Raw genomic sequence first — 12004 nt, 5'->3', positions numbered from 1 at the left:
AAAAAATCTGGACAAAGGTGAGCAGGGGAAAACAGTAATTTCGTTTTAGCCATCAGCATCTATTGCTCTGATCAGAGCCCTGGATTTTGATGATTTGGTGGATAGTTTTGCGCAGAAACTGTTGAGAAAGAAACGCCTGTTTAAAGGTAAGACAGCTTACTGCGTGTTTATGGCTGTTCAATGAGCATTAGAAGTAAAGTAAAAAAAAAAAAAAAAAACATTTCCCTCAACCAAAAGACATGGGGGAGCTGGGGAGCGTGTAACCAAAGTCAAATTCCAAAATGGCAAAACAAGGTTCTTACACTCAAATTAATTAGAGTTTCTTTTTTATTTCGTTTAAATTGTCCAATACAAGCACAAGGGGCAAATGCACAGATGTTTTGGCTATGCCTTCTTCATTGTGCAATTATTCTACAATCTCCACTGTGATCTTCAAAAGCCAAAAAGTCTGCCCATCCCACCCCCCACCCCTATTCATAGAGTCTATAGTGGACTTTCTAATAATGCTATGGCAGGCAACTATGCATTGTCTAAATAGTTGGAATGCTTGCACATATACTGTTCTTCAGTGGTGCTCCACCTGATGCTTAATTGTAATTTTATCTCAACTCTGATGCTTCATTTCATTTACAATAGGCTGTTTTTTTTTCCAAGAAGCCAAGGATGTGAATGGATCCCAACGCTGAAGTTTTGGATTCTGTCTCTCCATGGCCTGCTGGGAAAAAAGCTGGACTTGCCCATTGCAGCCCATTTATTCAGCTTGATTCTTCATAGCCACTGTTTCTGTGGGAGAAAAAGAACACAACACAGGCGACTGCAGCTGGGAAGGGTTTTGTTTCTCCTCTCTCTCAGACTGTATGTGCCTCTTCTAGAGGATTTTGGAGAGGGTTTGACCGAGAGGGTTGAGGAGGCTACAATAGAGACTCAGAGGCTGGAGGAACCTCTCACTGCAACAGATGAATTACAGAGAAAAACATGTCTGCAGTTTTCCATTTCTGTAGCTTCTATCCATTCTGAGTCCTGGTTTGTCCTCATAGGTGGGTGAGACCATCAAGCATCTCAGAGGAGATTATGGGCCTGACTGTCCTGGCTGCTGGGATGTCCATCCCAGACGTCAATACCAGTGGGAGACATGGTCATTTCCAGCTCTGCATGCAGTAACATCTTTGACATCACTGTGGGGTGAGCTCCTGTAGTATGGAAGCAAAGAATGGCCATAATGATGTGAATCCTATAAACAACTAAATACCTAACTGTGAAATGTAATCTCTACTGAATTCTTAATCTTAAAGTTTTAGCAGTCTGATCAATTACATTTAGGCTCAATTGCTCATCCTCAGTATCCTTGATGTTCAGAATTTCACAACTTGAATTTAGGATCTGAATTCAAGCAATCAGATTTTATGAAATCTGTGCAAATGAATTATAGACCTGGAGTATTTATGAAAGACAAAAACTTAGATTTTCTGATAAATAATTTGATTTTTTTTATTACTATTATTATTTTCATAGCTGCAAATACTTAAATGTTCAGCCCCAAATGGACAAATGGAAGAAAGACCAAATCTATGAAGGGCAAAAATGCCCTACAACGTCTTTCTTAATGGACTTATTTACTGGATATATGTTTACTGAGAAGATTAGTTCAACCTCTAGAACCTCTGCAAACTCTATAAAGTTGTGCTTACTCAAAGGTCTGAATGCTGTGGATATGAAGAACCAAGATTCAAAATTATTGCCCTCTTCCTCTGCATAACAGCCAACTGGCTTTTGGTCCTTTTTTCCAAAGTGGAAAAATGCACGGTATTCAGTCTGAGTTGTTTTTGCCTGGATTCACAAAAGTGGGAGCGCAGAGGTGGGAAGGATGCAGTGATATCTGTCAGCAATAATAAAGAGAAGAATGCAAATAAAATTAAAACTTAAAATCTGTCTGCACATCATTTTGTGGCTTTGTTTTCAGCGAGTTCTGCAGGGTAAGTTGAAACTAAAGATGTGCTAACAGGGCTGTGATGAGGACAGAAATTGTGAATGTTGTTACATAATGATACTGCATGCATTGTGTAGTACACATTTAAAATAGCAAAACAGGTGTTCAGTTTTAGTGCATGGAGGAAGTGACTTTATCTGCAGTTACTTATTTCAATAAAGTAAACAGCTAAATAGTATTTTCTACTTTAGATGCAGCTGCAGGCTTTGATCCAACTTCTCAAAAAACTGCCTCCTCGGTGTCTGATGCAAACTTGATGTTTGAAGTGCTTTCTTAATTTTAGATTTAACTGAAGTCTTGGTGCAGATAGACAACACATCTTGCTTAATTTTACTTGCAGAGTAAGTGATAGATCTCCCCTTCCCTCCTCTCCTCCAAGCAGTTCCTGCTGGGCGGGGTAGAGATCAACCAGGACAACAACATCGTCCTGCTTGAAATGGAGATGGCATCAATGAGGACGGGGCGGGCTTTCTTGGCTCATATCAATAACAACATTCCCAGAAGTCTGAGCCTCATGGTGCAGATGATGAACACATTAAAGGGTCAGAGGACGGGGCCGGGATGGAAAACACTGTCAGAGTTGTCCCACTGAAATCTCGAGGTGCAGTCGTACCCTTCATAGATGAGGTGAACAGCTGAGTGGGATTTAACGGGTTAAACTTCATGTCTGTAACTGATTCTCCATACAAATAGAGAACCAATGACAGTGTGTTGTCAAGTAAATCTAAGGGTGATTTCACACCTGTAGTTCGGTTCATTTGGTCCAGAACAAGAGGAAAAATGATACATGGTTGCATTTTAGCTCTGGTCCGGTTCCTGTTCACACTGACTTCTTACAAACGAACCAAAAGGAGTTAACATGAAGTTATACAGACTGACAGGTAACTCGTTGATTGGACAGTTTTGGCGATTGTCATCCTGCATCATCAATGCATCATCAGGACCCACGTGGGGAAATCAAATTCCGGTGACTGAGAAGCTTCTGCAGTACTTCAATGCTTCTGATGTATATTTATGTTTTTTGCTGTCACAAAGAGCTCACGAAGAAATAACTGATTATAAACATGATTAGTATTATTTGACTGCAAATCGACCGCATGTTATGAGTAATGACTAACAGGAGGAAAAGAAGGCGTCGTACAGTAATGATTCAGGGTTTATTACTGTGGGATCGCTGTTATACAATTTTAATGGACTTAATGAACTGACAGAGTACACAGAGGATATAAGGACAGCAGTTTTAACAGCTTTTGATCAGGAATTATTAATCAGGGAAAATACCCGAGCTGACGTGCATACATGTTACCATGGTTACCAAATGATTTGCATACATATATATACATGGATATATAACTTACATGACTTATGCAATTATAAGATCGCTTCCTGCACAGATTTTATGAACAGCAGATGGATTTTGTAGTAATGCTTTTTTTTGATTTTTTGATTTTGAAATAATGCTAAAATCACATATCTGCTATCATAAAATCTGTGGTTGGTTCGTTTGCTTTCACACCACAAATGAACCGCACCGGAGACCCAGCTTTTCAAGCGGTCTCGGTTCGGTTTTTTGATTCGCACCAGGGTTCAATTGGCAGCGTTCTCACCTGTTACTCATAACATGCGGTCGATTTGCAGTCAAATAATACTAATAATGCTCATAATCAGTTATTTTTTCGTGAGCTCTTTGTGACACCACATACAAATACACATCAGAAGCATTAAAGTGCTGCATTAACTTCTCAGTCACCGGAATTTGATTTCCCCACGTGTGTCCTGATGATGCATTGATGATGCAGATGACAATCGCTAAACTGTCCAATCAACGAGGTACCTGTCAGTCTGTATAACTTCATGTTCACTCCTCTTGGTTCGTTCGTAAAAAGTCAGTGTGAACAGGAACCGGACCAGAACTAAAATGCAACCATGTATCATTTTTCCTACAGGTGTGAAAGCGTCTTAATTATCTGCGTGCCATTCAAAGGTTTTATTGCCATATCTAATGTGCACCTTATCATCCGTCCGGGTGGCAGCACTGTACCTAAGAATAAATAGTTCCTATGAGATACATGCTAAACATAGGAAATTTGACATTCTTGTGCTATAAAGAAATGAGCGGGTTACACCACAATGTCAACAATAATGCTATTGGCTCATGCACATTATTAATTTTAGACTAGAGTTTAAATACCAAAGTTAGTCATCCCAGTTCAAATTTGGAAAGGTTATTTCATTGTATTTGTAAAGTGTCAGTCAGTCAGAGTACATAAAATGATTTTATATGATAATATTTAGGCAAAAGCGCCACTTACTTTACATTAAATTAAATATTACCAATGTAGGCTCGTGATGAAGTGAGAGTGAGACAATGCACATAATCCTCTTAGTAGACCTCAGGTATTAGGTATTATGCTGATCCATTGTGAAGACTTGTCCTGCGTCCTACATAACCCATTGGCCATTGGCAACAGTTTGGACTTTTATTTGGACCACTGTACCAGCTGTGGTAATCTGCTTTTGGAGATTTTTTGCATCCCTGTTTTTGCAGGATTTGATCCGTTTGTGGTAAGGCTACATTTAAGCATATTTTATGTTGTTGTTCTTTTTGTAAATGATGTGGAAATTAGCCTATTGTTTCTCAGTCATTTATGTGTTGTGTTTGTGTTTTCTGGCATTCAGTTTATTCTGTTTCTCAGAAACCATCGACATGCAAAGACAGTAGACATAACAGATTCTAAATGGGCTTATCAATAATGCTATGGCAGACAATTATATATTAAGTACACTGTCTGAGTAGTTTAAGTGCTTTCAAATGTACATCACAGGTGTGCTACCTACTATCTAAATGTAATTTTATCTGTAATACTTCCTTTCATTTACAATAGGTGGGGTTTTCCAAGCAGTCAAGGATGTGACATGTATCACGCCACTCAAGTTTTGGATTCTGTCACCCCATGGTCTGCTGGGGAGAGAGCTGGACTTGCCCTTCACGGCTGCCCATTTATGCAGCTTAATTCACCATAACCAGTAGCATCACTGCTTTGGAGGAAAATGTATTGCACAAGAAGGAAGCGACTGCAGCTGAGCCGCGTTTTGTTTCTCCTCTCCGGGGTTTTCCTCTGTACCCTCTACCAGCTGACCATCAGTGCCAGACTGTATGAGCCTTTGCCAATGCCTCAGATTGGAGAGGATTTTGGAGAGGGTTCAACCGAGGGGGTTGAGGAGGCTCCAGTAGAGACTCAGGGGCTGGAGGAACCTCCCACTGCAGTACATGAATTAGAGCCAACAGATCAAACAACACCAGAGATGCATCACTCGGATACAAATTCAGATTTTAAAGAAGCCACGTCTACTGAATCTCCATCTTCACCAACCACAAACCGGACTGTTGTGCATTGCATCTATGTGGCTCCTGAGCCTCCACAGGAGACACCCACACCCACTCCAGCTCCTCCTGTAACTACCATTACTCCAGCTTCTCCTGGTCAAGCTCCACCTGTTAAGGGAGAATACCCAGTAGATATCTTTTCTATTGAAGACCGCAGACAAGGCTGGGTGATCCTCCATGTTTTTGGGATGATATACATGTTTGTTTCACTTGCAATTGTTTGTGATGAGTTCTTTGTTCCTGCGCTGGGGGTAATCATAGACAAGTTGAACATATCTGACGATGTGGCAGGAGCTACTTTCATGGCTGCTGGGGGTTCTGCCCCCGAGCTTTTCACCTCCTTGATAGGGGTCTTCATCGCCCACAGCAATGTGGGCATTGGCACAATTGTTGGGTCAGCAGTTTTCAACATTTTGTTTGTGATTGGAATGTGTGCTTTGTTTTCTCGGGAGGTGCTTCATCTAACCTGGTGGCCACTTTTCAGAGATGTATCCTTCTACATACTTGACCTCATATTACTCATCGTCTGCTTCTTGGATAATGTCATAATGTGGTGGGAGAGCATCATGCTGGTGACCAGTTACACTGTCTACGTGATTTTCATGAAGTTCAATGTGCAAATAGAGCAGGCCTTCAAAACCCAAATCTACAAACACAAGAGCATTGTCAAAATTATTACTGTGGAGGAACCTGAAGAGGTAAGCACTCCTGTGACAAAACATAACTGTGTCCTAAAATCAAATGTTTAATGTCTTCAACTGGGTATTTATATCATTGACAGTTTTCTCTAGTGTGGGAGATACTGAGGAGTTACCTAAAGAGTGACTATAGGACAGTTTAGCCACAGAGTTTTAAAGAACAACACGTTCAGTTATTGAAGACAAATGTGTTCCTCTTGAGGAGTTAAAAATAAGTAGATTTTGTGATACTTCAAAAACTATTTACTGGCACAATTTTTATAAGTGTTTAATCTTGTTACCATGAAACAATACTGTCACATAATATAGCACTCCCGAATACAGACGCATATTCTCAAAAGTGACAATAATCCTTTCACTAATGCATAATTTTGTTTCTTAATCTCTCATACTCATCACAACCATGTGTGGTTTATTACTGAAATGGAAAGTCACATCACTCACCACTCATGACATCTCTGCTCCCACCTGTGGGGTTACAGTATATGCAAATCATGTCAAAAGAGTGAAATCACACTTGCCAAGGCCTCAGGGAACCAAAGCTGATCAGCAACAGCAAACTAATCCTTTGTGGAGCTACGGCTCTGTACAAACTGTAGCATCAACGTATATTGTGTTTAACCCTGGTAAGTGTGACTGAGGCTTAATTTACACGAAGTAAAGCTATTTGTGCACATTCAGGGTTTTTGTTGAGCTGGATATACTGCTGGAGCTGGGTTCCCACACAGCAAATGTAATTATTTAATCTGTTAAAATGCTTTTTTTTTACACCATACAGTCACATCATACTGGTAATTTAGTTTTGATGGAGTGAAGAATAATTTAATTATAATCCTATACATGCCATGCAGCTCCATCTATTTTACTCACATGTAATAAATAGCAATGTTAAATGTGAAATAGAAATCTATAGAATTATAGTACATTATATAGGGACTAATATACAAAGTCCACCAAAATTAAATAACTTTGGTGTGTCTCTACAAATGAATAATTAAATCAAATTAAATTGTTGCACACAGACAAATGGGGACGATGAAGATACTGCCCGTCCTGCTCCAGAGGACAAGAATCTGTTAAAGGTAAAAGTCAAACTATCAACCAACCAATCAACTGCAATAAAAGACACAGAAAACATCATTCTTACCCACACATTCACAGTGTTCATGTACTAACATTTTCTATGTTAATTTTACACCTTACTTATCTTTCTAAAGTCTCTTTCATCTATAACATTTTGTTAATAAGCCATTCCTTCAAGTGCTAACACATGTAAATGCACTGTCAAGAAAAAAAAAAACAAGCCTGACCTCCACTATGACATAATTGTTTCACACTGATGTGTCACTGTCTGTTATTGTGAGTAGCTGTCATGACCCTAGCCATGTCTTTCCCCAGTTGAAGCCGTCTCTCCAGCGAGGGGGAAGCTCAGCTTCTTTACACAACAGCACCATGAGAAACACCATCTTCCAACTTATGATCCACACGTTAGACCCTTTAGGAGATGGTGAGTACCTTCATGTCATGACGATAGCACTGATGATTGATAATTGTGTGCCTTAAAAACTGCCCGTTATGATGAGTGCCTGGGGATTACGTCCTTCTCATAGTAAAATGGATTAGCAAAGTGTCCCAAATGAAGGCAGCACTAAGTCCAGATTGATACTAAGCAGATAAATACCTACCTCAGTCTATAGAGGAATCCATTTGCACACCCACAGTGAAATATAAAAAAGATCCTTAAGACATAATGGGTTTAGTCTACACAAGGGTTCTTCAACACAAATAATTATATGTATAAAAATCATTTCTATTGTGTCAGAAGCATTCCTAGAAGTGGATCCATGCCTGTTAAATCAGTTAGAAAGCAGAGAAGTAATCTAATCTGTTAACTAAGATGTGGTGCAGGCTGGTTAATCATGTGACCTGTATAGCTCTCCCTTAGTTTTTCTGATTTTCCTGGTTTTTAAGGTCAGAATTGTATTGTATTATGCTATGATGGTCATATTTGATCATCTTACTAAAATGTTCATATTTTCCTGTTCTCTGGTTGCCTGAGGCAAGACCACACAGTACAGTATGTCCCAATTTGTTTACCTGTGTCCTCCTGGTTCATTCATCTTCAATAACCACTCCATTACTGGAGCACAATAATTAGCTTTTGAATGAGCCTATAAAATCTGGATCACAGCTTGTAGCCCTTGTATCTCCATACAGTCAAAGGAGCTCTTAGAGACCACTGGCCACATGGAGAAGAGTCAAAACAACATTATAAATATCTGTTACCTGCTCATCCCACCTAATGATCTGTTGTCAAACTGAAAGACACAAAGATTATTTTGTTAATCAAAAAACATTGATATTTGGGGATTCTGAGTTTTTATTTTCTTCATTATCTGTCCATTAGAAAAATAGTTTTGTTGGAATGCATGTGTGCACTAGAGAGCAGAGGAAGGATCCTGTCTTGTCTTATGCTGTGCTGTGCCTCTTATTCCTTTGATGAGCTCATTCTTTCTTTCGTAACATTGCCTCAGGAAATATTGTGCTGCTGTTGTTGCTTTTTGATGCTGCACTGCTGGTATTTCACATTTGCTAACTCATGATTGATGTGACTGATTATTTGTTTTCCACATATTTCTGTGAAACTATTTTAGTCACATGACTGAGAAATTCATCACACCATTCTGAGGTTTGTTTTTGCTTGTTCGTAGGGAAATTTAAGGATAAGGCTGAGACTCTGAATAATGTGGCTAGACGGAAGGCAGAGAGCAAAACTCAAGACAAAAGTGAAGGTAACGTGGAAGGATGTGATGGTCATCCACTGATCAGATGCCTTTCATCAAGCTTTCAGACTCTGCTCATGAATAGACTCTGAAAACTGCTCATCATCTACGCTGCAAAGCTCTATCTTCCCATACAGGAAATATACTTAAAATATGAACTGAATAGCTCACAAAGTGGCTATAGAAAGATGAATATGTCTTTGATACTGTACATGCCCACCATAATAATAATAATAATAATGATAACATAATCTTTATTGCCTCCAATGGAAAAATCTGTCTTTAGCAGGTGCTGCTAGGCAGCAAACTGGATGACCAGTAGCAAAATATGAAGTGTATACAGGGAAGTGTAAATAAAACACAAGGAATATATTTAATTTCACATATGTACAATATACCGTATAAAAAACAACATACAAACAGTACTTAAAAAGTATACTAAAAAGGAGCATGTAAAAAATCCAATATACAGTCCAGTTGCCATGAGAATGACCTCATCTATCATCCTAACAACACATACACTGCATTTCCTTATATGACCAGTCCTGAAGTCTTACAGATAGCTGAATGAGTAAGAAACATTACGCATTTGAATTCCTTTCACAGATGGTGGGGGAAAAAATGAGCAAGCCAAAGAGCCAGAGGCTGCCCCAGCTCCAGAAACAGAGAAGAAGGAGCAGACAGAAGACAAGAAGGTACTCTACAACCAGCCCAGAAGTCAATCTTTGATAACTGTCTATGTAAGAGTCAATGTGCCAAAACTTTAGGCAAACAGCCTCTTTAGCCCTGTTTGGTCTTTGCTTTTATCTGTCTTTTTCCTCATGTTTGTCCAACGTAATGTCTTTCCTCAACACTCCAGGACGATGTGCCTGCAGGGGAGGATGGGTCAGAATGCTCAGACGACTCTAGCAGTGATGAAGATGACAGCGATGAGTCCAGTGATGAGTCCAGTGAAGATGAAGATGAGGAGGAGGAGGATGAAGATGAGGAAGAAGGAGGGGAGAACGAGGATGAGCCTCTGTCTTTAGCGTGGCCTGACACACCACGTAAACAAGCCACCTACCTCTTCCTGCTGCCCATAGTCTTCCCTCTGTGGCTCACAGTTCCTGATGTTCGCAACCAGGTAAAGACCCGGACACATATCTCAGATCAGCTGTAATATCTCAGATGTCTTTTACGTCATGTTCTTTGTTCAACAGAAATCCAGAAAATTCTTTGTGTTCACCTTCCTGGGCTCTATTATATGGATTGCTGTCTTCTCCTACCTCATGGTGTGGTGGGCCCATCAGGTTAGTTACATTTCAAGGTTTGAAATGTTAAGCACAGACACAAAGCAGCTTCCACAATGATTTTTGTAAACTGGAAACTGAGTACACATAAATCCAGGTATCAAAGGATTTTATAATTCCATTAAAATCTACTTGAGGTTGTGAAAATGTTTTGAAAGTGACAGTAAGATTGTGCCCTGAATCAGTCATGAACCCTGATTTGCCCTCGTAGGTGGGTGAGACCATCGGCATCTCTGAGGAGATTATGGGCCTGACTATCCTGGCTGCAGGGACGTCCATCCCAGACCTCATTACTAGTGTGATTGTGGCACGTAAAGGCCTAGGGGACATGGCTGTATCCAGCTCTGTGGGAAGTAACATCTTCGACATCACCGTGGGGTGAGCTCCAATAGCCTCGTGTGTTACATCTGAAAATGAAATGCTGATGAACATGCAGGTAATGGATTTCTTTGTCTCCCTCTCTCTTCATGCTTCGGGCTCTGTGCACATTGCCATCTCTCTCTCTTAAAAGTCTGCCCGTCCCATGGCTCCTGTACTCGTCCTTCCACGGATTTGTTCCAGTGGCCGTCAGCAGCAATGGGCTCTTCTGTGCCATTGTGCTGCTTTTCCTCATGCTCCTCTTTGTCATCATCTCCATTGCATCCTGTAAATGGAAGATGAATAAGGTCCTGGGCTCCACCATGTTCCTGCTCTACTTTATCTTCCTGGTGCTTAGTGTGATGCTGGAAGACCGTCTCATTATCTGCCCTGTTTCCATCTGAGTGTGACAGGAGCCATCACCACACGCAGAAAGCTACTGTAGTTGCTCTGCATTGCTGCCAGTGACTTTTGTCTGTCAGCAGCAATACACATACTACATTTTCTAGAACTTGTTACATACTCACTTTTAGTAACGATGGCAGCTTTTAAATTATTTTTTCCATTACACATGGAGATGCAGAACTACTGTCTAATATGATGTAGATTGTGCAGTTATAGCAGTAAGGGACATTTTTTTCAGAGTTTACAGAAATTAGAAATCTAGGATAGGTGCACAATTTGGACGAATTTATGAGTTTCTAAATGTGAATTTTGTACAATATGTAAGTATATACCTGCGCCAACGACTGTTTTTTTTAACTTTCGATATAGAAAACTTGCTTGCTTGAACTACTTCTTTCATGCACAACAGTTTTTATAAAAAAAAAGTCAGGCAAAGCAATAGCACTCACTTTGGAAAATGATGAATGTGACAATCATAGAATAAATGTGTTTATTCATAAATGAAAGCAAACTATAGATCCAGCGAGGGAAATTTGATTTCTTTTTTTTTTATGTAAAATTCATACAAATTAGTATCTGTGTTACAAATGATAAATAATACTTCAGAAACAGTTTAAATTGACAAGTAGTGTAAACAACATGTAGACATCAAATGATGTTTTGGTCATCAGTGTTTTGTTTTTTTGTCACTGTTTACAACTTACAAGGTGATTAAAATGCAAATTTACATGCTGTGAAACTGGTGTTTATTCCAAGCACACAGCCGTATCTGATCCAGCATCGTATTGTGAAGTCCAGTGATCAGCTGAGCAGCTGCATCGCACTACAAACAGAGTCCAGGCAGGTGTTTGTCAGTTTAAAGTGAAGGACATTATTAACACAGTGAACCATCACACTCATTTTTTGGGAAGTGGTTTTGAATTAGGGCAGGTCAGAGCTGTTGTTCAAACTTAACACATTTGACAAAACAACTTATGTATCTTACGTATTCTATCAATCAAATTTATTATAAGTGGTTAAAATGTACATTTTATTATTATAACCAAAAGAATGTCTACAAAATGTTAAATCAAATATTGTATATTTTTATAGACCCA

The 12004-nt window shown here is 39.5% G+C and overlaps 1 protein-coding gene across 2 annotated transcripts; it reads left to right on the top strand.

The window, feature by feature from the left end:
- The first annotated feature begins 107 nt into the window (after positions 1-107).
- slc24a1 (solute carrier family 24 member 1) lies at positions 108-12000 on the top strand. Of its 2 annotated transcripts, none has more exons than XM_042412945.1 (10): positions 108-2614; positions 4873-6073; positions 7096-7155; positions 7472-7580; positions 8785-8865; positions 9463-9551; positions 9716-9979; positions 10056-10145; positions 10357-10523; positions 10657-12000. In XM_042412945.1, exons 2-10 carry the CDS (start codon positions 5039-5041, stop codon positions 10904-10906), a joined length of 2145 nt encoding a protein of 714 aa, XP_042268879.1. In that variant the 5' UTR covers positions 108-2614; positions 4873-5038; the 3' UTR covers positions 10907-12000. The 2 variants fall into 2 exon arrangements, with proteins under 2 accessions (XP_042268879.1, XP_042268878.1); XM_042412944.1 differs by lacking the exon at positions 108-2614 and adding an exon at positions 3801-4552.
- Positions 12001-12004: the final 4 nt, after the last annotated feature.

The sequence above is a fragment of the Thunnus maccoyii genome, chromosome 5, assembly GCF_910596095.1.
Source record: "Thunnus maccoyii chromosome 5, fThuMac1.1, whole genome shotgun sequence".
Classification (NCBI taxonomy): domain Eukaryota; kingdom Metazoa; phylum Chordata; class Actinopteri; order Scombriformes; family Scombridae; genus Thunnus; species Thunnus maccoyii.
The sequence above is the reverse complement of the archived record's forward strand: the minus strand, read 5'-3'. Positions and strand labels throughout refer to the sequence as shown.